Raw genomic sequence first — 23,804 nt, forward strand, 5'->3', positions numbered from 1 at the left:
ATCTAAGAGTATACACTTGGGGTAGTAACTGTTCTTGGAATGGATCCCAAACATTCTCATACTTGCCTGTTGTTTTTCAAGAAGATATGCAGTCTTGGTTGCTTACTTGTGTGTAGGAGACACCTTAGGATCTATGTAAGCCCTAATTTTCTTATCTGAGTTGTGTGTTTTTTTTTATGCATTTCCAGATTTAGATGACCCGATAGTGACAGTTCACCAGAGCATCGGGGAAGCAAAAGAACAGTTTTACTATGAGAGAACAGTGTTTCTCAGGTGCGTTGCTAACTCCAACCCACCTGTACGGTACAGCTGGAGACGTGGCCAAGAGGTATTACTGCAAGGGTCGGATAAAGGAGTTGAAATCTACGAACCCTTCTTTACCCAGGTAGGAATCAAGGTACAGTATTTTTCTTTTCCTCATAATATTTTCACCCTTACATACATAATGTATTGACCCTTTAAAGAACAGTTCCCTTCTTTCCATTTCAGGCTTCACATCTGTTGTTTTCCTCCACCAAAGCTGATTGGATAGCTATACTGCATGTTGTAGGAGTTTTCACCAACATGGTTCATTTCAAGAGCCTGAAGGAGTTAGAAACTCACTCTTATCTAATTCCGGTGGGAGTTGGGAGCCTCCTGTCTTGCCTTTCCCCCCTTTGTGGGTCCTAGCTCCAAACAACTTTTTACAGGGGGGTGGAAATTTCAAAAGTGCCTATAGGGCAAGATTGCATGTGCTGCGTGTATCATGTCTGTGTGTGCTGTGTAATGATGACATGCCTACGAGTTACTGAGTGCCTTTATTTTTGTAAGCGTCATTTAACATAGAGAAAACTCTTTCTATTTTGAAATTGTTGGGCTACCCTCTAAAAAGGAATTTAAGTCAAAAGATAAGAACGGGTGGCAAGCTCCGCTGCAGGTGCAAACTGAAGTAGCTCCTTTGAAGTCATTGAAGTGCCCAAATTAAAGATCTGCCCCTCATCAGACTGTCATTTCCTACCTGTGCCCCAAATAATTAACGTACCGTGTCTCTGTATAGAAAGTTACAGGCCGAAAAGCCTTTCAAGGAACAACTCTCTTACTATATCTGGACTCTCACCCCTTTGAACTTAATTTTTGGGTCCAGATTTTGGATGAAACAATTTTTGTTAAAACACTGACTGGAAAAATAGAGAAAGCTGCTGTTACTCAGAAGTGTCCCTACCAATAAACTCTGGCAACTCAGGTGTATTGGCCACCAAAACTGCCTATCAGATCACATTTTTGAACACATTTGTATTTCTGAAGACCGTAAATCAACCCCAGTATGAAAGTGAGGGAGAAGGAGATCCAGTCTACTGAAAACAGTTTTGTGTGTGTGTGTGTGTGTGTGTGTGTGTGTGTGTGTGTGTGTGTGTGTGAGAGAGAGAGAGCGAGAGAGAGAGAGTTTTGAAAATCTGAAAAAAACATCAAGGAAAGAAACAAACAGCTGCCCATTCAGTCAGAGTTAGAGCAGAACAATCCTAAATAATTCTGAGCTATTGACTTGAGAACACCATAATTTTGGCCGTGTATTACACTTTGTATTGCTAACACAGCTTGCAATACCACAGAGAAACGCGTAGACTGGAACCTTGCCGAGATGAGAAATAGACTGGTAGAGTACCTTTCCTGGACTTCTGAACGCAATGAGATTATTCTTAATTTATAATCTATGGACCCAGTTTAGCTACTCTGTGGTCTGTTTTCTAGTGAACGCCAAGGTGTGGATTGGAGGGTTTGAATGGCTCCCTCTGAGATGGGATTTCTTGACTAATCATCCCTCAACATGACAATGTTTACTATCATCTCTTTTGTTTAAAAAAAATATGGTTCCTAGGTTATTAGGAACACTCTTGGTAACACCTGTGTGTGTATTCAATTAGTAAATAAATCAGATTGTCATGTTGATCATCAAAACTTATCCATAACCTTTCTACATTTATTGGTGCTCAGGTTGAATTAGCGCATCCATCTGTGTGCATATGAGATTCCATACACAAGGGGACAAAATGTCATTAAAAGTTCGAGTCAGACATGTTTACTGCGTATACCTGCATAACTGGTTCTGCTGATGCTACAGTAGCAAACAGTGAGAGCTGATGTGAAGAGGGATGAGAGATTTGACTTGAGAACATTAGGGGATTTGAATTTGAGATGGCATTTTCTTCTTGATAGCTTTGAAGCTGGATTATCAGTCCAAATCAAATGAAGTGTAAGGAAAACAAACAGTGAAATGGTTTCACTTTTCTCTTCTATTGTTGCCAAAGAGGGGAGGGGTGAAGGAAGCAGCATATTTTATCTGGATCTCCGTTTTATGCCTGTTTCCACTAACCTTCCTATTTTATTAAATAAAAGAAGATAAAACATAAACCACATTATTGCCTTATTGCATTTTAGGAATCCTGCCACTCAAATTTAGCTCTAGATTTTTAAAACCAGAATTTCTGCAATTCAGTTGTTAACAAGGATTACTTACTCCAGCAACTGTGTTTGGGGGGTGGGAACCCAATCATTCGTACATGTACTCCTGGACTAAAGCAGTTCAGATAGTGAATTTTTTAAAGCTGTAAACTTGCTGCGCAATTTTTTCCCTACGGATTTTCTTCATCATCATCATCATTAGATATTGTAATTGCACAGTTCAATTATAAGATTACATTTGCTGTATTTACACTAATTATATAATTAGACATAATTACACTAATTACACAAATCAGCTAAAATTACTTTTAACAAATCATAGAAATTGACGTAACGTAAACCACATTACAATTGTGAGATTAGTCCACAACATCAAAGAGTTAACAGCTCAGGCTTAAACTTGCAAGACTCACTAACTGACAGTATCTAGGGGCCTGATCCACGGTCCATTGACTTCCACAGTCGTCTTCATGTCAACTTAAATGAGCTTTAAATTGGCCCCTATGTCCCCCAGATATTCCTGAGAACATTATAAGGTATGAAATCCTGCATTCCCGTCTCATGCAGAACTACACTGGTCTCTGAATTTGACCAAAGAGATTTAATAACTGTGTTAACTTCCATCTCCACCACTGTTTGCTGGTCACCCATATTGATTCTTCTTTGAAAAGGGGTACAGATTTCCCTTTGTATTATTGTGTGCATTTGAACAGTCTAGTTTAAACCCCTGTTCCGGCAAACACTTATGCAACATCTGCTTAACTTTCACATTTAACTTCACTGGGACTACTCGCATGATTGTAGTGAAGCATGCTACGTTATGTTTGCAGATCTGGGACCTAAGGTAGCATTTAAAGCTACCTCTTTCCTGAACACGCCATGTGCACCATTTATTTCCTTTTCATCTCCTTTTGCTTATTCATAACTTGCAGTATTTTTGAATGCAGCCCATATAGCCATCCAAATCCCTCCTATTTAACCCTGTGCACTTGATGTTTATGCAACCATTTTGTCTCAATAAAACTATACACCAGACAGTAATATTATTAACAACTGAGTGGAAATCTTGTAATGAAGAGTTCTTCAGTATTTGTCTCTTTCAGTTTGTAGGCCACTGCATGCCTGCTTTATTCAGAGCTTCAGTTTGCTTTAGTGGGAGTTCTGCCTGAGTAAGTCAAAGAGGATTTGTCCTTTTATATCCTTTTATTTTAAGAACTGATGCCGTACTGGTCAGATCAATGGTCCATATATTCCAGTGGACTGTCTCTGACAGTGGCCAGTACCAGAGGGAGAATGTACAAAACAGGGCTATTTTGGAGAGCTCCCGCCTGTCTTCCCTTCCCGGCTTCTGGCAGTCAGAAGTTTAGAGTCGCCCTGAGCATGGGGTTGAATCCCTGATCATCTTGGCTAATAGCCATTGATGGATCTCTCCTCCATGAATGTACCTCGTTCTTTTCTGAATCCAGTTATACTTTTGGCCATTGCAGCATCCCATGGCAATGAGTTCCACAGGTTAGTTGTGCATTATGTGAAAAAGTACTTCCTCTTGTTTGCATTAAACATGCTGCCTATTAATTTCATTGGGAGACCCCTCACTTTTTTCAACACTTATTCATAATTTTATAGACCTCTATCATATCCCTCTTAATCATCTATTTTTCTAAGACAAACAGCCCTAATCTTTTTAGTCTCTACTAGTATGGAAGTCACTCCTTACCCTTGGCCATCTTTGTTGCCCTTCTGTGAACCTTTTCAAGTCCCACGATATTCTTTTTGAGATGGGGCAAACAGGCCTGGCCACATGGAGGTGTGGGCACACCATGGATTTATATAGAGGCAATTTGCTATATTCTGTTTTATTTTCTTTCCCTTTCCTAATCGTTCCCGTTAGCTTTTCTGATTGCTGCTGTGCATTGAGCTGAAGTTTTCAGTGAACTATCCACGACTGCTCAAAGGTCTCTTTCGTTCTCTGATATAAACTCAGATTAGATATCTGTTGAACGTGGGGAGTCCTGAGCTTGAAAAAATACTTTTGTTTCTATGCTGGCACTAATTGCATATGCACGTTTTAATACAACTTGATCGTATTTAATTTCTGTTTCTGTGGCGCACTGTTAACTGACAATGATTTACCATAAAAATGTTACTGTTGTAACTGTTTTTTTCCCAATCTGCTGTGCTTCACATTTCTGATTCTTATCCCCATGATGTCTTTATTTTGTATTTGATCTAAAATTGAGTATTTGCATTTAGCAATCCTTCCTGAAGACATCTGGCACCACTTTGTCAGGGAAACATAAACACCTGTGTCTTTTCTATCAATGATATAAGATTTTGTATATATTTTTCATTAAGGGTTGTTTTCTCAAATGTTTCTGTTTGCAGGTTCTCTGTTATGCCCAATTCTTATAGTATTTTATATGAACATTTCCTGCCTGGGTGCTATAATTTTCTCTAGATCCTGTCGAAAAGAGCTCTGTTATTAAATACTCTGTTCAGATCTTTGCACCATCATTTGCATAACTGCTGTCTAAAAATAAAATCTCTAGGAAGCCAGTTTTCAAAGGAAAGCAACAGGAACCCTTTTACAGTAGCTTATGATTTTTCATTATACAGGTTTTATCTCAGGATGCATTACCTGAAATGATATCCAGTCAGCAATTGTGACTTCAAAGCTGCTGCCAAAACAAGATTTTTCTTTCATTTGTTTAAGTGTATGTGGGGGAGTTAACCTTTTAGGGCATGACTGTAAGCATTTTTTACAGAGCACTTTTCGTATGCAGCTGGGTTGGTGAAAATCAACTTTTCTTTCTGGACAGTTCCAACTTGTCACCTGCTCCTAATTAGCCATCCCAATACAATAGTCTTGCGGCCCCGGCAGTCTGTCTCAGAAAGCTATGATAATCTGCCTGTCCCTGTGGCTTAATCTCGTCCTAATTTACCTTTCTAATGTGTGCAGGGGGAAACAAAGATATTGAAACTAAAGAATCTTCGGCCTCAGGACTATGCTAATTACAGCTGCATTGCTTCCGTGAGGAGTGTGTGCAACATCCCTGACAAGATGGTGTCTTTCAGACTGTCCAATAAAACAGGTATTGTGTGAAACTATCTACTCTCCCAGTGGATCTGGTACTTGTACAGTGTCTTCCAAACGTACAGACTGCACAGGGTTATGCTAGAATTTACAATATGTGCCGATGCACAAACCCGCCCTAAGCTATGATCTATGTAGAAGTGATGGACAGAAGCAACAACATTCAGATATTCATCCAAAATGCCCTGCGGTTGGAGTGTGTTTGGATCAGGGATTTTGATTCATCTCCTTACATGACAGGGGACAGCTGTGGAATTCGTATCAGGATCTGACTTTCCCTAGCATTTGGGGAATTTCTCTATTATCTAGTTTGATAAATATGCATACAAAAGTGTTGCATTTAGTGTCCTCAAAGAATACAAATAATAGCCACTTTTTATATAAAAGTATCCTTAATATATTGTTTAGAAGGGATAATATACGATTAACAAATGTAAGTGTGTTACAGACATGTGCTATAAACACAACCGGAGAAGGTGCTGTAGATGGTAATAAGCCATATATTGATCTGTTGAACTCTATTACAGTCAATTAATCATTTATTAAAATAACTACTAATAATTTTAAACCTTTATAAACTATTTATATATTTACCCTTAATCTAAAGTCTAAAAGAAATGGCTATGGGCCAGGATGAGTGATACCTTACTCTGTGAAAAGTCCCAATGGCGTCAATGCGACTATTTGTAGAGTTGGATATTATTCAACAAAAGTAAGAGGATCACAGTCGAGCCCTATAAAAAAATCTTGGGTGGAAGATTTCATAAGAACCCTCTAGATGGTCTGTAGAGCTAGTCAAGAATTTTCCATCAGAATGTTTTGGCAAAAGAAAATGGTTTTTTTTTTCTTCAAAATTGATTTTTATTTTTTTTTAAGAAAAAAATGACTTTTGCCAATGTTTTGATTTTCTGTTGGGAAAATTGAAACAAAATATTTAATTTCAGATTGAGTTAACCCAAATCAAAATATTTTGTCAAATTGAAACATTTTGTGCTGGGTCAGTTAGATATCAATCGGTGTCTCCTGAGTTGCCACATGGGAATTACAGTTCATGTGCTTCATGTCCCGGTTGTCCTCTATGTTTGGGCCTCCCGTCTGGACTACATCTCCCATGATGCATCACAGTCTCCCCTCTGGTTGAATATTAATGTTGATTAGATAATTTTCAAGAAATGTTTTTTGAACTGGAAGCCAAGCAGCAAAAACCTTGTGTTAGCTCTGTTCAAAGTCAAGAGTAGATAATTAATAACTTCAAGTAGATGTTTTCTGGAGAATTGTTGGTTAGCAAGTGTCAAAACATGTTGAAGATTGCAAGTTAGATTAAGTGAGGTTATGCTTTAATAATATATGCTGCAAGGGCACTGAAAACAGGTAATGAATGAATGAAGCTGACGGTTGAAGATTTAATTAGGGTTCTGCATGGATCTAGGATGAACTACTCATTTTATTTACATTTGCACATTTTCCCATTTTTCTATAGTCACGGCTCGATTCCAAAGTGTGACCATCAGCTTATTTGTATATCTCTGATGATTGCGAAAGTAGGTATAATGTCAAAGACTGAGGGCCTGATTCTGCTCAGGTGTAAATCAGGAGTAACTCCATTGACCTCTAAGGAGACACGCTCATATAAACCCTGCGTGAGTAGGGGCAGAATCAGGCCTGGAGATGGTAGTCAGCAACTATATAACCCAATGGTCAATGTGTACTTTGATTCCCCATTGCTATGCCTGGGTCCATAGGTTACATCCCCAGCTACATACAGAACTTGGCTCTTTAGCTTAAGCTATAGACACACTCCTGCTTTCTGCTATAGCGGTTTCTAGTTCAGTCCACAGTGTGGTGGCCAAGATGGTGGTGGTTGCCTCTTCACCAGGTGAGACCAGCAGACTCCTTCTCCTGCCCTGAGTTCTCAGAGATGCTATTTAAATGACTGTTGCTGTAGTATATTTTAGCACAGTTAGAGAAAGTCCCCTCTGTGAGCTTGGTAAAATGGGTCCATTAGTGGGGGCACACACCTCGTTCGGAAGTATCTGGGGCTGGCTACCATCAGAGATGGGATTAGAATAACTAGTTAATGGTTTATTAAGAACTATGAAAGATGTGACAACTGGGCCAAAACTTGCTTTCATTTACACTGATGTAACTCCTTACAAGTTAGTGGAGTTTCTCTGGACGTATACTAGTGTCACGGAGCAGAATCTGGTATACTCTGTGTCCATTTGATTCAGTTTCTGCATGCACATTTGTTCCACCTTTCTGTATTTTTATTGATATATAGAGTCGAGCTATTTAAGGAGGAGTAACCAAAGAAGAGAAACAGTCATAGAATCATAGAATATCAGGGTTGGAAGGGACCTCAGGAGGTATCTAGTCCAACCCCCTGCTCAAAGCAGGACCAATTCCCAACTAAATCATCCCAGCCAGGGCTTTGTCAAGCCTGACCTTAAAAACCTCTAAGGAAGGAGATTCCACCACCTCCCTAGGTAACCCATTCCAGTACTTCACCACCCTCCTAGTGAAAAAGTTTTTCTTAATATCCAACCTGCAACTTGAGACCATTACTCCTTGTTCTGTCATCTGCTACCACTGAGAACGGTCTAGATCCATCTTCTTTGGAACCCCCTTTCAGGTAGTTGAAAGCAGCTACCAAATCCCCCCTCATTCTTCTCTTCTGCAGACTAAACAAACCCAGTTCCCTCAGCTTCTCCGCATAAGTCATGTGCTCCAGCCCCCTAATCATTTTTGTTGCCCTCCGCTGGACTCTTTCCAACTTTTCCACATCCTTCTTGTAGTGTGGGGCCCAAAACTGGACACAGTACTCCAGATGAGGCCTCACCAATGTCGAATAGAGGGGAACGATCATGTCCCTCGATCTGCTGGCAATGCCCCTACTTATACAGCCCAAAATGCCGTTAGCCTTCTTGGCAACAAAGGCACACTGTTGACTCATATCCAGCTTCTCATCCACTGTAACCCGTAGGTCCTTTTCTGCAGAACTGCTGCCTAGCCATTCGCTCCCTAGTCTATAACTGTGAATGGGATTCTTCTGTCCTAAGTGCAGGACTCTGCACTTCTCCTTGTTGAACCTCATCAGGTTTCTTTTGGCCCAATCCTCTAATTTGTCTAGGTCCCTCTGTATCCTATCCCTACCCTCCAGCGTATCTACCACTCCTCCAAGTTTAGTGTCATCTGCAAACTTGCTGAGAGTGCAGTCCACGCCATCCTCCAGATCATTAATGAAGATATTGAACAAAACGGGCCCCAGGACCGACCCTTGGGGCACTCCACTTGAAACCGGCTGCCAACTAGACATGGAGCCATTGATCACTACCCATTGAGCCCGACTATTTAGCCAGCTTTCTATCCACCTTATAGTCCATTCATCCAGCCCATACTTCTTTAACTTGCTGGCAAGAATACTGTGGGAGACTGTATCAAAAGCTTTGCTAAAGTCAAGGAATAACACATCCACTGCTTTCCCCTCATCCACAGAGCCAGTTATTTCCTCATAGAAGGCAATTAGGTTAGTCAGGCATGACTTGCCCTTGATGAATCCATGCTGACTGTTCCTGATTACTTTCCTCTCCTCTAAGTGCTTCAGAATTGATTCCTTGAGGACCTGCTCCATGAAGGGGCAGTCAGACGGGGCTATAAAGTGACAAGCAAATGTAGCAATTCTGATGCATGAAAGTGGTGGCAAGTGAAAGTCAGCTCAGCGGCTTATTACAGAGCCTGTGTGTTTAGTGTCACAGACAACGTCACTAGTCTCCATCAATCTAGTCTGTAACCAATACTGGAGGAGAAAGTTGTTGCCAAAGATCACATTGCTGGTACTGATTAGAGAGAGGGCTGGGTATAGCAAAGACAATTTGTGGCAGTGTGATGGGGGCTCAGAGGACGGGGCAGCCTAGTGGTTAGCGCGCCTGGCTTCTGCCCCTTCCCCCTCTCCCCGCTAGGATTGCCTGTTCTTGATCGTAAGCTAGGAATCTCCAGCTTTCCACCCGCATCCGGGCCTTGTCTCTTAAGAAGGTGTGATAGGGAGAGTGGGGTCCTCTTCCTCCACCTGGGTCCCGGCCCAGGTGGGACGCAACACCGGCAGGGTCTTCCCTGTAGCAAGTCCCAGTTCGCTTCCCTGGGCTACTTCCTACCCATAGGTCCTTTCAGTTTGGGGCATGGCTGCCGTAGTCCAACCATTCGCTCAGCAAACAAAGAGTCCAAATGAGCAGAGCCCTGCAGGTCCTCAAAGGGGAGGGTGGTTGGAGAAGGCCCTGCCTGTGAGCCTTACTCACTCTGTGGTCCCCTCCCACGTTCAGCCTTTTGTCTGGCTTCCTGGAGAAGGGTTCCTCTCTCCTGCAGCCTGTCTACCACCTTTGCCTGCGTTTCTGAGCTCCCGTCTAACTCGCTCCTCTAGTTGGAGAGTGCTCGGCAGGCCAGGAGGGGTGGGGCTATCTGGGGCCAGTCTTCTCTCTTAATCCCTTCGGGTCCTTCGCAGCTATTTCTCCTGCCAATGGTTCCTTCAGTCCTCTAAATCCTTGTTCACACCTCTAGTTTCCTTCCCCAGCTCTGTGAAGCTTGAACACTTGCACCTTCAACCCACAGAATTTGGTCCAATAAAATTTGGTCCTCGCTCACCTTGTCTGTCTCAAATCCTGGAACCAGCATGGCTACCGCAACACTGCAAATGATTGTACAACGGACATGCAACAGTTGTATTATGTTTTGGTTGTGTAGAATAGCGCCTAGGCCCAAAAGGAACCAGCCAAGCTCAGAACACCGTTGTGCTGGGCAGTGTGTGAACACTACCCACTCGACCAGGCAGCCTCTTAGAACAAAATCCTAAGCACCATTAGTGTGAGTGCTGCTACCACCCCCTCTCCCCCGAGGCCAGGAGCGCTGCCAGCTTTTTTGCCGCCCTAGGCGGCGGAAGGTCCCACCCCCGAAATGCCGCCCCCGACAGAGGCGGCGTAAGGTCCCACCCCCGAAATGCCGCCCCCGACAGAGGTGGCGCAAGGTCCCGCCCCCGAAATGCCGCCCCCGACAGAGGCGGCGCAAGGTCCTGCCCCCGAAATACCGACGACGACCGGAGCGGCTGAAGATCCGGCCGCTGCGGTTGCCGCCCCGCAAATGTTAGTGCCCTAGGCGACCGCCTAGGTCGCCTAATGGGTTGTGCCGGCCCTGCCCGAGGCTGACAATGTAAAGACGTACTAACGCCGTACAGACTGGACAGAGAGCTCTGAGAGCCATGGAGAGGGCAGCAGTGAGCAGAAGGTGTGAGAAGGTCAGTTGGGTTTCTAGCATCGTAGCACTTGACATGTGCTGAAAATAGGCAGTGCTGCTCTTGGCTAATGTAAGTGTGTGCAGGTCAATAGCCCTAAATCTGCTCGCCAGAATATGGGAGCGATGCCGGCATGCGTGTGGCTTTAACTGAAACGCAGCCGTTCTGCAGCCCTTGCTCCCTTTCAGCAGCATTTTCTCATTTGAGCAGTGCCATTAAAAGCACTGTCTCCACATTTATTTTACCCCTCACCCGAGTAAGGGCTGCTGCAGAATCAAACCCGACTGTTGGGCTGCAAACTCGATGGGCTAGCCTGACCAAGAGAGGCCTCTGAAAAACGGCAATTTGCCGATTAGCCTAGGAGACACTGGACCCATATTCTGTGCTGGCTTGCAATCGATCCATGCCCATTGGGCTTCACATCAGATGGGGCCCCACAAAAGGCCACACAGTGCTCTTATAAATCATTTGTGTGCGTCTTTCAACCCCCCTGGAGCCCTACATGATGCACATTCCTAATTGTCAGTGTGCTTTTCCCCCGGGAGGCAAGGATCTTCGTTTCCAAGGGCAGGGAGCAGAAAGAGTGCCAATTAGATCAGTCAGTCAAGAGGCACTTTCCAGGATGCGGCCACTTAAAGGTTGCAGGGTGTTATGAGCTGTCTTTTCTAATGAGATCTGATCCTTGTGCCACTCAGGAGCACTCTACTAATAGCCAGCAGTGAGTAGCCCGGCATAGGCGCAGGTGTGTGGGATCTGGGGCCTGCGTCTGCTGCACCGTCCCCACCTTTTGGCACAGAGCGGGGCAGAGAGTATGTCAGGAAGGTGTGTGGGGGGGACAGGGTAGAGGAGCTCTGTTATTCTGTGTTTATCCCCTACTGGCTTGTAGGGAAGGGTCCGCTAAGGATTAGTAATTAAGGAGCCGGAACAAGATCCGTGGTCTTCAAGATCCTTCCCCTTCTCTGGCTCTCAGCACTGCTGCATTTCTCAGGGTTCTTTGATGGACCTGGCTTCTTGTCCTGGCAGACACCACCCCGCCTCCCACAATGAGGGGCAGCTCCAGCAAGTGCGTGCCTGGGGCGGCAAGCCGCGGGGGGCGATGTGCCGGTCGCCGTGAGGGCGGCAGTCAGGCTACCTTCGGTGGCATGCGTGCTAGGGGCGGCAAAATACATAGAGCTGCCCCTGCCCACAATGCACTTGGGAATGACCCCTTCTGGCTGCAATGCTCTGCCCCTTCTCTGTGTCCCAGATCCACTTCCGCTTAGGTTCATTGCTTTGAAGTCACTGTCTTGCGCCTGCTTTTTCCTATTCCGTTTTCACCAACTTAAAATAGTTCCTTTTATCGGCAGAGCCACCCAATAGTCATGGCTTCATCTCATCGCCCACATAAGCATCTCCCTTCCCGAGGCCTGCCTGTCTAGTGTCCCAGATCAGCCCGGACCAGGTTCTGGCTAGCTAAGGGTGCTTGCTGGAATGTGTCAACCCTGCAGCCGGCTCAGCCAGCGTGTAAAGACACAAGGTTCATTAATTCTATTCTGTGTCAAACATGAATCGAGAGATCATAGTAAAATGCATGACTTACCGCTTAATCTACAGAGCCAGGGAAGGGGACTTTAAATACAGGTGCTCAGATATAATAATATGCATTGAGACGTGCGTGAGTTCCTTAAAAAACAGCATGGTTCCTTTGAAAGCAATAGGGAAGATACATAATATGTATCCGTAAGTCCACATGGCTCTTGGATTGCTACAATGATATCAAACATCTGTAGGGCACTTGAAAGGGTTAAATAGGTAATGAGGCCATTTTAAATATTGAAATTCTGTGCTTCAGATAATTTTTGGCGTTAATATGATGAATTAAAAATAGATGGAAGTTTTGATCTTAATCTACAAAGCTTCCTCGGTGCCATAGATTCATTTGAAAATATACTGGTGTGGATTAATCACATCGGCCTAGTTAGATTGCAGGGGTCATGACTAAAATATAACGTGGAGGTTGGATTCCAACAGCTTCCAGAAGAAGAGCACTTTGCATATGTGTTTCCTAGCTGTAGGCAGTGTGGTGGGGATGATTTAGTTGGGGATTGGTCCTGCTTTGAGCATTCATAAAAAGGTCCTTCCTGCCATTTGAGAGCTGGCCTACAGATTCTCATTTTGGGGATATTGTGTTTAAATCATGATCCGTTTCCGATTGGTTCCTCCATCTTTAAGTTAAAGAAGGAGCAAAGACACAATTGGGACATCGCTGGAATTTTTAACCTTTAATCTTTGTTTTCCCCACTTCTGCAATTCAAAACCAGCTTTGATTTAATCGGAATTTTTACAGTGAATGATTTTTAAAAATGTCTGCCAGCATGGTCTGTTGTTTATGGTTTATGGTTTGGATTCTAGCTAATATAGAGCCTGATCCTACAAATGGATCCATACAGCTAGATTCTGGTGCCACAATGATGTACCACTGAAGTCAAAGGGGCTCTGCATGGGCAAATGGGTGAGCCCCCATGGATCTGCTTACAGGACTGGGTCCACGCTGGGCATGAGATGTATATTAGGTCATGACTTATAGTCCCATACTTTATTTTTTATTTATAATTTTTATTAATGTTTCCAAATACAATAAATGCACCAAAATACCAGATTCATCATAATACACAAAGTAAAAAAGAGGGTTAGGATACAGGAAGGGGAGGAGAAACGACATCTCTCTCTTCAGGATCTACGTTAATCATTGCTTTGAATTTATTGGGCATTCCCTTTCTGTGGAATGTCAGTCATGTGTTAGCTGTCAGGTTGACCATATCACCAACCCAGGCATCAATATGTGGTGGGGATCGGCTTCTCCATTTTTGCAGAATCAATTTTTTAGCATCCAAAGCTGCACGTTGGGACCACACCGCCTTGGTACCAAGTAGTTCCCAGGTATCAGGAATATGTCCAAGAATGAAACTTAAGGGGTGGGGGGGGTCCCAAATTAGCATCCAAAATAAAATTGGTCCTTTGACCCACCTCACACGAGAAATTCTTGATCCGGGGGCTAACATATGAGCTAAAACATATGAGCTAATACAGCACTAATAGAGTCCCATTTCCAACAGTGGTCAGCATTTATGAGGCCCATTACCATTAGCCAGCATATTTGAAAAAGTGTCTTTTGGTGAATAAGCCACAGTCTCAGGTCTGTCGTTGTTTTTTTAACATTAGATAGACTTGTACTCCATTGGTTGGAGATAGTTGTGTATCCAAATCTCTGCTCCAAGCCAATCTCAAATTATCTATCTTTGGCAGCGTTTTTTGGGCCAGAAAATCATAAAAGAGATACCACTGGCCCAGTAAATCCAGGAAGTCTCCTCCACAATAATAAAACCTTCTTGAGGTTCTGGAGTACCCAATGCATCTGGCCCAAATGTATTCATAAGTAATGCTTTAACTGGAGATATTTCCATGCTCCAGAGCAGGGTAAGCCAAACTGCTGAAGATCTAAAGATGGTTTAAATTTAGCATTGTTAGCTAGCTGTGATAGTGTCATCATTCCTCTGTCCATCCAATCCGTCCACGAACTTTAAGCATAGGATTGCTCTATAGTTCCATACTTTCAAGCATTCTCTTGCTTAAGGGTGACTAAATTTTTGTGCACCTTTGACTTAGCTGCGTAACCCATCCTCCAGCCCAAGGTGTGCGTGTCAGAATTGCACATTCTTGTGCATATGCAACCCCTGGTTCCCCTGTGTCAGGGCATTTGCACACCCTTTGGGAGTGTGATGAAGTGCACACAAGCTTAGGTGCAAACCTACTTGAAAATTTGGCCCATAACTGTATCTCTTTTGGGCAGTAAGAGGACCAAAATGCAAACAGAGACAAAAGGGCATATTTTAAAAATTGAAAGTCAAATCCTACTGAGGATAGTGGAAAGGAACATAGACTCTGGCAAATCAAGTGTAAACGTTTAATTAGGCAGGACAAAAAGAATTTAAAAAACTAGCAGAAGACACAAAAACGAACAGCAATTTTTTGAAGTATATCAGAAGCAGGAAGGCTGCCAAAAAATCAGTGGGGCCTCTGGACAATTGAGGTGTTAAAGGAGCACTCAAGAAAACCAAGGCCATCATGCAGAAGTTAAATTAATTCTTTGCATTGGCCTTCACTGCAGAGGATGTTGGGGAGATTCCCACACCCGAGCCATTCTTTTTAGGTGACAGATCTGAGGAACTGTCCCAGATGGAGGTGTCAATAGAGGAGGTGGTTTTGGTAAATTGGTAAATTCAACAGAAATAAGTCACCAGAACAAGTTGGTATTCACCCAGAAGTTCTGAGGGAACTCAAGTATGAAATTGCAGAACTACTAGCTATGATATGTAATCTATCCCTTAAATCAGCCTCTGGACCAGATAACTGGTGGATAGCTAATGTAACACTGATTTTTTTAAAGAAAGCTCCAGTGTCAATCCTGACTATTACAGCCTGATTTCAGTACCAGGCAAATTGCTGGAAACTATAATAAAGAACAGAATTATCAGACACACAGATGAACATGGTATGTTGGGAAAGAGTGAATATGGCTTTTGTAAAGGGAAATCACGCCCTACCAATTGATTAGAATCCTTTGAGGGGGTCAGCAAACACCGACAAGGGGGATCCAGTGGATATAATGTACTTGGACTGTCAGAAAGCCTTTGACCAGGTCCCTCACCAAAGGCTCTTAAGTAAGCAGTCCTGAGATAGGAGGGAGGGTCCTCTCAGGGATCACTAACTAGTTAAAAGACAGGAAACAAAGGGTAGGAATAAATGGACTGTTTTCACAATTGAGAGCGTTAAATAACCCTAGGGATCTGTACTGTGGCCAATAATATTCCACATATTCAGAAATGACTAGGAAAAAGTGGTAAAGGTGAGGTGGCAAAGTTTGCAGGTGCTACAAAATTATTCAATTTAGTTAGATCCCAAGTAGACTGTGAAGAGTTACAAAAGGATTTCACAAAACTGGGTGACGGGGCAACAAAATGGCAGATGAAATTCAATGTTGATAAATGCAAAGCAATGCACATTAGAAAACATAATCCCAACTGTACATACAAAACGATGGGGTCTAAATTAGCTGTTATTACTAATGAAAGAGATCTCAGAGTCATCATGGATAGCTCTCTGAAAACATCCGCTCAATGTGGAGCGGCCGTCAAAAAAGCGAACAGAATGTTGTGAATCACTAGGAAAGGGATAGATACTGCGACAGAAAATATTATAATGCCACTATAGAAATCCACAAACACCTTGAATGCTGTGTCCAGCACTGGTCACCCTATCTCAAAAAAGAGATGTCAGAATTGGAAAAGGTACAAAGAAGGGCAATGAAATGAATAGGCGGCAGGTTTAAAACAAACAAAAGGAAGCATTTCTTCACACAACGCATAGTCAACCTGTGGAACTTGTTGCCAGGGATACTGTAAAGACCAAAAGTATAAATGGGTTTAAAAATGATTACATAGGTTCCTGGAGAATAGGTTCATCAATGGCTATTAGCCAAGATGATCAGGGATGTAACCCCATGATCTGGGTGTCCCTAAATCTCTGACTTCCAGAAGCAGGGACTGGACAACAGATGATGGGTCACTTGAAAATTGCCCTGTGCTATTCATTCCCTCGAAGTGTCTGGCACTGGTCCCTGTCTGAAGACAGGATACTGGGCTAGAAGGACCATTGGTCTGACCCAGTGTGGCCATTTTTATGCTTTTATGAACATACTTTTGATTCAGGTGTCATTGATTTAGCAGCATGTGATCTAGAAAGAGAAGCACCTTTACCCTCTAAAGCAATATCTATCTAAGGCAATCATCTAGGGTGACCAGACAACAAATGTGAAAAATCGGGACAAGGGGTGGGGGGTAATAGGCAGCCATATAAGAAAAAGACCTCAAAATCAGGACTGTTCTTACAAAATCGGGACATCTGGTCACCCTACAATCATCACAGGCGTCAGTAGAGACCTAGTTTTCCTCTTAGGTTCAGAGAATATCAGCACCGGGTCACTGATCAGAATATGCTTCCATTCTATCTATGCCGGGCCCGCTCCAGGCACCAGCTTAGCAAGCAGGTGCTTGGGACGGCCAAGGGAGAGGGGTGGCACCTGCGGCAATTCGGGGGCGGCAGGTCCCTCACTCCCTCTAGGAGTGAAGGACCTGCCGCCGAACTGCCGCCGCTGATCGCGGCTTTTTTTTTTTTTTTTTTGATGGGGGGGCAGAAATGCTGGAGCCGGCCCTGTATCTATGTATGGTCCCCTGCCAATTCAGTTTAGCTGATAAGGGGCAGGGATAGCACATAGGGGCAGAAAGCACGCAGTAAATAGAGGGTGATAGGTAAATGTCTTATAATATGAATAATCATAAATTAATGACTGAATGCTGGTTCTGCTGCCCCAGTTGGCACCTGTTGGCCCAGTTAGTTAATCAAGCCCACTGCGTGATGTACACCTTTTTATTAATAGATATGGATGGATGTATTTTGCAGAGCCAACCTTTCATTAATCTCCATTTGTACAGCAGCAGTGGATAATTTGCTGCTCAAACATTGTTGCACTTATTTAAACTTCCAGTTGTCCCTGTTTAGTAACACTCCTTTTTAAATTCTTTGATGTGCTTTGACCAACCTAGCATTGTGTTCTGTCTTAGCGGAGTTCCTAATTCCATCCTCATAAACTTCCCCTTGCAAAATGTGCTGCCAACTTTCAAAGCTAGGATCTTTAGTTTTACAAAATGTATCATATTTTAAAAATGTGTCTGCCTAAAGTTAGGCTTCTACATTCATATTTAGTTCCCGTAAATAAAAAGGGGGCTGATTTTCAGAAGAGCTGGGTGTCCACAAATTCCAGGAAAGTTAATGAATCTGTAGGTTCTCAGCACTTCTGAAAGTTGAGCCACTTGAGGTTATTAAATATGGTTTCAAGAACCTTTTTTTAGGCACTCAGTTATGCAAATATGTACCAACGTTTTTATTTTTGCTGTTTCCCGTTTTGTAATTATTAATCCTTATCATCAGCAATGTTGATAGTATTAAAGACTTTTTTAAAAAGCTACCGGAGGGCAGATCGTCACTCTGTTTAAAGTTCTGCCTGTACTGGAAATGAAGTCTGGAGCTCAGAAATGTAACAAGCACTTGCTACTTCACTGAGTATTTCATGCTGATATTACGCCTTTCAGGCTGACATTCAGATCTAGATCTTTATCTAAACAATCCTAAACCAAAGCAAAGCGTTGAAAGCAGTTGTGGAGGCTTGCTGGCTGGCTCCATGTTGGCCAGCGACATTCCATTGGAAACCTTTCAAAAATGTTTTTAATATGCATTGCCTCTGTCTACTGCAGCATTGTAGGGGTTTAGCATGAGTGCAGCTCCTGGGTAGGACTTTTTTCAAGGGGGCATCACATTTTAGTTAGTAGAGTTCCTCAATATTTTTAAATCATTGTGTCCAATACTCTTGAATTCTAAACAAGAAAAATAAACCCTTGTGTGTGTTTGTGTGTGTGGGGGGGGGGTGTTCATGCGTGTAAATGCATGAATCAGGTTTTTTGAGTTAGACCCTCAGCGGCTGCCAACTGGTGTAGTTTCACAGAAGTGGAGGGACTGAATAAATTCGGACTGTTTCGTCTAGAAAGGAGATGAATAAGAGGAGGGATGGCAGAGTTGCATGTAAAATAGCGAATGGCCCAGAGAGAAGGCAAACCAGGCGCATATACAGATCAAAATGGAAAACAGTGAAGAAACCACAATAAGCAAACCTGTTCTGAGACTCTTCAGAAATTGTTCCCTTTGAGTTTTGAGTGAGGGTTTGAGCACAGGTTGGGGATATTTGACCCAAACGCTTAGCTGATCTCTAGTTTAAACTAAACTGTTTTAGAATCAGGGTTTATAACGTGAAATTCTGCGACGGACTTTAACATGGAGTGGAGAGGCTGAGGGAACTGGGGTTATTTAGTTTGCAGAAGAGAAGAGTGAGGGGGGATTTGATAGCAGTCTTCAAAGGGGGGAGGGATAGCTCAGTGGTTTGAGCATTGACCTGTGAGTTCAATTCTTGAGGGGGTCACTTAGGGATCTAGGGCAAAATCAGTACTTGGTCCTGTTAGTGAAGGCAGGGGGCTGGACTCAATGACCTATCAAGGTCCCTTCCAGTTCTAGGATATGGGATATCTCCATTTATTAACTACCGAAGGGGGGTTCCAAAGAGGATGGAGCTCAGCTGTTCTCAGTGGTAGCAGATGACAGAACAAGGAGCAATGGTCTCAAGTTGCAGTGGGGGAGGTCTAGGTTGGATATTAGGAAACATTTTTTCACTAGGAGGGTGGTGAAGCACTGGAATGGGTTACCTAGGGAGGTGGTGGAATCTCCTTCCTTAGAGGTTTTTAAGGCCCGGATTGACAAAGCCCTGGCTGGGATGATTTAGTTGGGGTTGGCCCTGCTTTGAGCAGCGGGTTGGACTAGATGACCTCCTGAGGTCCCTTCCAACCCTAATCTTCTCTGATTCTATGGAGCATGTTAAATGTGGAACTATAATGAGCAATATTTTTTTTTACATTTGATTTCCCTGTATTTTCTTTGAATATGAAATTTCCAGTGGGATTTTTTGACAGCCTTAAATAACTATCATAGTAATGGACCTTTGGATGAAAGTGCAAACTTGACTGGCAGACATAACTTGGGGTAGTGTTTTCATGTGTCTTTGCTTTTAATTGTTCAACTGCCTGCTATGTTCTTTAGACCTCAAAGTGCTTGGATTTTTAAAGTGCCTTTCAGGTGAAAAGAAACCTATGTAAACATTGACGCGGTCCAAATGGTGTACGCTGGGAAAACATCTTTTCATAACATAAGTCATAAAACCTATAGTAGAGGAATGTATTAGCTGCTTGCTGTCACTGGAATATGCTTCTTTTCAGATGACATTCCCGACTGGGACCTTGTTCAAGTTCTCTTCTGTAATGAGCATGTAATTACTTTACGCTTGAAAACATGTTTTTTGAAAGTCTAATGTTTGAATGCTGATACATAATGTAGCTGAGAATAATATTGTAAATTGTATTTATTATTTCAAATGGAAAGTAATAGTCAACCTTTCAGAGAGGTTTTTTGCTGCTGATGCCAAATGGAGGTAATCCTTATGCTGTTTTCTCTCCATAAACCAATATTACTGTTTGTTTTGCAGCTGTATTAGAGGTCCTAGCTGAGATAAGCACCCCGTTGTGCTAGGCGCTGTACAGACGCATAGGATATAGGAACATGGGAATTACCATCAGACTTAAGGTCTGTCTCTGATAGGACCAGTACCAGCTGTTTCCGAGGAAGGTGCAAGAGCCCTGCAGTAAGATGATGTAGGATAATCTGTCCCCCATGTTAGGTCTCGGTCTCGATTAGTTGAAGCCTGGGAACTTGAGGTTTAATATCCCTTCCATATCATTTTTGCCATCATTACTTCTAATAACGCTGGATATTCTTGTCAGTCATGTGAATGGCCAATCCATTTGATAACCTTGCTGAGTTCTTGGCCTCAGCACCTTCCAGTGGCAATGAGTTCCACAGTCCAATCACACAATGTGTGTAGTAAGAGACAGTCTCTGCCCCAGAGAGTTGAAAATCTAAATAGATAAGGCAGACCATTAAAGTAGTACTATCCCCTACTGAGGGGCTGAGGCACTGAGAGAATAAAGGGTACATTTTCAAATGTTTTTAGAAGCCCAAAGTTGCAGGTAGGTGCCCAGTGGGATTTTCAAAAGCAATGAAATCAATTAGAGTTTGGCACTTTGGCTTTTTGAAAACCCCACTAGGTGCCTATCGTCATCAAAACCCTTGGGAAAGCTGGCCCTGAGTGACTTGCCTAAGAATTGGAATTGACCCAGATCTCCTGAGACCCAGTCTAGTGCCTTCACCACGAAATCATTCTCCTCCCTACTTCAAAGCATTGCGTGTCCAACTCATGGACAAGAGTAACGGGATGGGGCTCCAGTCCTGTGAGGGGCTGAGCGCAGAGGCACTCAACACTTAGCAAGACCTGCCCCCTCCTCTGGTGCTCCTTTGACTGACAAATGGAGGGGCACTGTAGGAGAAGTAAGAGGGCCTTTCCCTTCCTGTCTCCAGTGGAGAAGGATCACCGAAGCCGCAGAGCATGTCACGGGTGTACAGTTGGTTAGCTTGGCAGCTCTTTTTTCCAATGGAAATTAAATTGCACAAGGCAAAACTCCGAGTTCAGGGTGAAGCTGTGTTCTCAGCCCTCTCTGACACGTCCAGGGTGTCTCTAGAAACCAGGCTTGCTCCCACTCTCCTCGCTGTCGGTGTCTAGCAGTGAGAGCTTTTCCTCTGCCTGCCTCCATTCTCTGGGGAGCCCTCCGTGCCCCCAGTAATTCCCCGCAAGTCCATCTCTCTCTCTCGACGTGGACAAGCAGAGCACAGACCAGGGGCAGGCACTCCCTGCTTTTCACCCTGACACATGAAGAGCGCTCGCTCCCGTGATGAGAACCCCTCTCCCATTCTTGGCCGGGTGTGTCCGGCGGTGTGTGGATTGCTGCTGACTGGACTGACTGAGTGAGAGGAGCAGGTTGTGCTCCCTGGGGGTATGGCAAGCCTCATGCTGCCAGCAGTGATGCAGGAATAGCAGGAGATGGGCAGGTTTGGAAGGTGGGGAAGGTAATTTCATATCCCCCCGAGCACCATTGCTAATCAGCTTATCCCCAGGCCAGAACCTGGCAGCTCTGCGGTGGGGTTATATCCAACATACTGTATAATAGACCAAATTATGCCCTCCATTGCTCCACCGTAGAGCTAGCGTAACTCCATTCAGTTGCAGGTGCTGATTCACCACTGCGTTACCATATAGTGCTAGGTAGCGTTGGAGTCCGACAGACACGGAGAGCACTGGAGTGGCCTGTTGATGTCATTGTTGCTTTGCATTCATCCCCCCATTTACATCACAAAGCAGAATTTGATCCAGGGGTGCTCCAGGATGGTCTCAATGAAGGCTAGACCTTTAGCACGACCTCTGAGTTTCTTGGCTGTCTTGACTGTAAAGCAGGCCTTTGAAGCTAGTATTCGAACAAGCTTCTGGATTTGGGTGGAATATATTCTAGCTGAGTCTGCCATGTAGTGTGAGCAGAAGCCAATCACCGTCTTCAAATCATTATTTCCATGTACGTGTTATTTTGAATGCCGGGATGAAAGGGTCGTATCACAGCATTTTTGTCCCATCAGTCACTCTGTGTCTCTCTGTCTGAAGCACAGGCAGGGGTCTCCTTTCATCTAAGGGATGATGAGGCATTATGGTAACAGCAGCAGTCGTTTGGGTTGACGTTGTCGAAGCTTTCATCTTGTGTTCTAAGTCGTGAAGCATCAGCTGTGGTGCTGCTGTTCCCGGTCTGCGGCTGATGTGTAGAGAGAGTAGGGCAGAGGCAGTTCTTTGCATGGGTCCTTCTGGTGCTAACATTCGCCTCAGCACGTAAAGGAGAATGGCGGTGGTCAAGCCACACCAATATTGACTGACACCCAACTGGTGCACTTCCAGCTCCAGGGATGAATTCTAGCAGGGCGCTGCACGGAGGTACCTGCCTGAAAAGCTGTGCCCAGCATTGTGGATTGGGAGGTGCCCACTCCGATTCTCGCTTCTGCCCCCAAAACATAAGACCAGCAGTGACAGGAGTAGAAGAGGTACAGAGTCAGGGCTTGTGATTCTCATGTATGTACATGGATGTCTCCTGACACAGCAGGACCCGAATGCTTGGCACTCTATGGACGTCCCAACTGGCTAGTAACCCCCTTTGTTCCTCATCTCCTGGTCTCCCCTGGACCTGCATGCAGGTCCCACTGCCCAGCCTCACTCTTCCCCGCCCACCATGCATCTCTGCATTCTCACCTCCCTCTGCTGCCAGCTGTCCATCCCCTGCCCACTCAACCATGTGGCTTCCCCTTCTGTTATCTACTCCCTGCGCTTGTCTCCAGTGTCTCTTCTTCCCATAGGCATCACCACTCCCTCCCTCAACAGGCCCTCCATCTTCGTGACACTCTCCACCCTCGGATAAGCTCCAATAACCACCCTTAGCTTTAGTCAGCCCTTGATAATTTGGGAAAGTTGTAATCAACTGAAAACAGGGTCTTATAATGGAAAGTGTTGGGCAACCTGAACTCAGGAGGCTGCAGAAAGGAGCCATCCAGAGACTCCACCTGGTAGGAGCGGCAGCAGCCAAAGCAGGGACTGGTGCCCCTTTTAGCTGATCCCTTCCAAAATAACCCCCCGACTGCCCCAAATTGTGGAATTAACACCACATTCCCACCATCACACTCTTCATGCTGCTTGTGTGTCCTACCCCTTGCTCACCCTGTGTCTGTCCGGTCTGTTTAGACAATCTTGTCTCATTGTTTCTTGTACTTTCCCCTCTGACTATAGCCACTTTTGTCACTTGTCTTAGATTTGAAGCGCTTTGGGAGAGGTACCATCTTTGTATAGTGCCTGGCACAGTGGGGTCCATGATTGGGGTTGGAGATGCTGCTGCTTGTGCTGCCTATAATACTTCCCTGGAGGGATTAGATTGTAATAGGGAAAATGTCGGTAAACCTTGATTTCACTGTTCACATGCAAACCAAGAAAAATATTTCCATTTCTGACCATCTAAATATGCAGTTAGGCAAAGTAAGGAAAAATGATGCTTAAGAACTTAAAGTTTGATTTAAGGATATTGTCTTTGTAGATTTTGACATGTGATGTTGACAGTTTGTGCTTTAATGGGGATAAAACTTCCTATTTTTTGAATCTCAACATCTGCTGCCCTTCAATAATTATTGTCTGGCCCTCCCAGGAGTTCCTACAACTGTGAAAATGTAAATTGATAAAAAGAGAAAAACATAGGAAAACCCATAATGTTGCACAGTGAAAATTTGAATTGGAAAAAAAAGCTTAAAAATAAATTGATATCTGTCAAAATTATTTAAAAAAATAAAAATCCAATTCTGCCAAGCCCAATTATGATGTTCCTT

General features: G+C 43.8%; 1 protein-coding gene across 2 annotated transcripts in view; it reads left to right on the forward strand.

Annotated features, from left to right (window-relative positions):
• Positions 1-23,804, forward strand: part of MDGA2 (MAM domain containing glycosylphosphatidylinositol anchor 2) — a 631,070-nt gene that overhangs the window by 338,872 nt on the left and 268,394 nt on the right. The window contains exons 4-5 of one of the 2 annotated variants that reach the window (XM_008171632.4): positions 189-397; positions 5,399-5,531. In XM_008171632.4, coding sequence (XP_008169854.1) covers positions 189-397; positions 5,399-5,531 — 342 coding nt within the window. The remainder of the gene's footprint in view (positions 1-188; positions 398-5,398; positions 5,532-23,804) is intronic. The other variant, XM_008171633.4, reaches the window with a different exon arrangement.

This window comes from Chrysemys picta, chromosome 4 (assembly GCF_011386835.1).
Source record: "Chrysemys picta bellii isolate R12L10 chromosome 4, ASM1138683v2, whole genome shotgun sequence".
NCBI lineage: Eukaryota > Metazoa > Chordata > Testudines > Emydidae > Chrysemys > Chrysemys picta.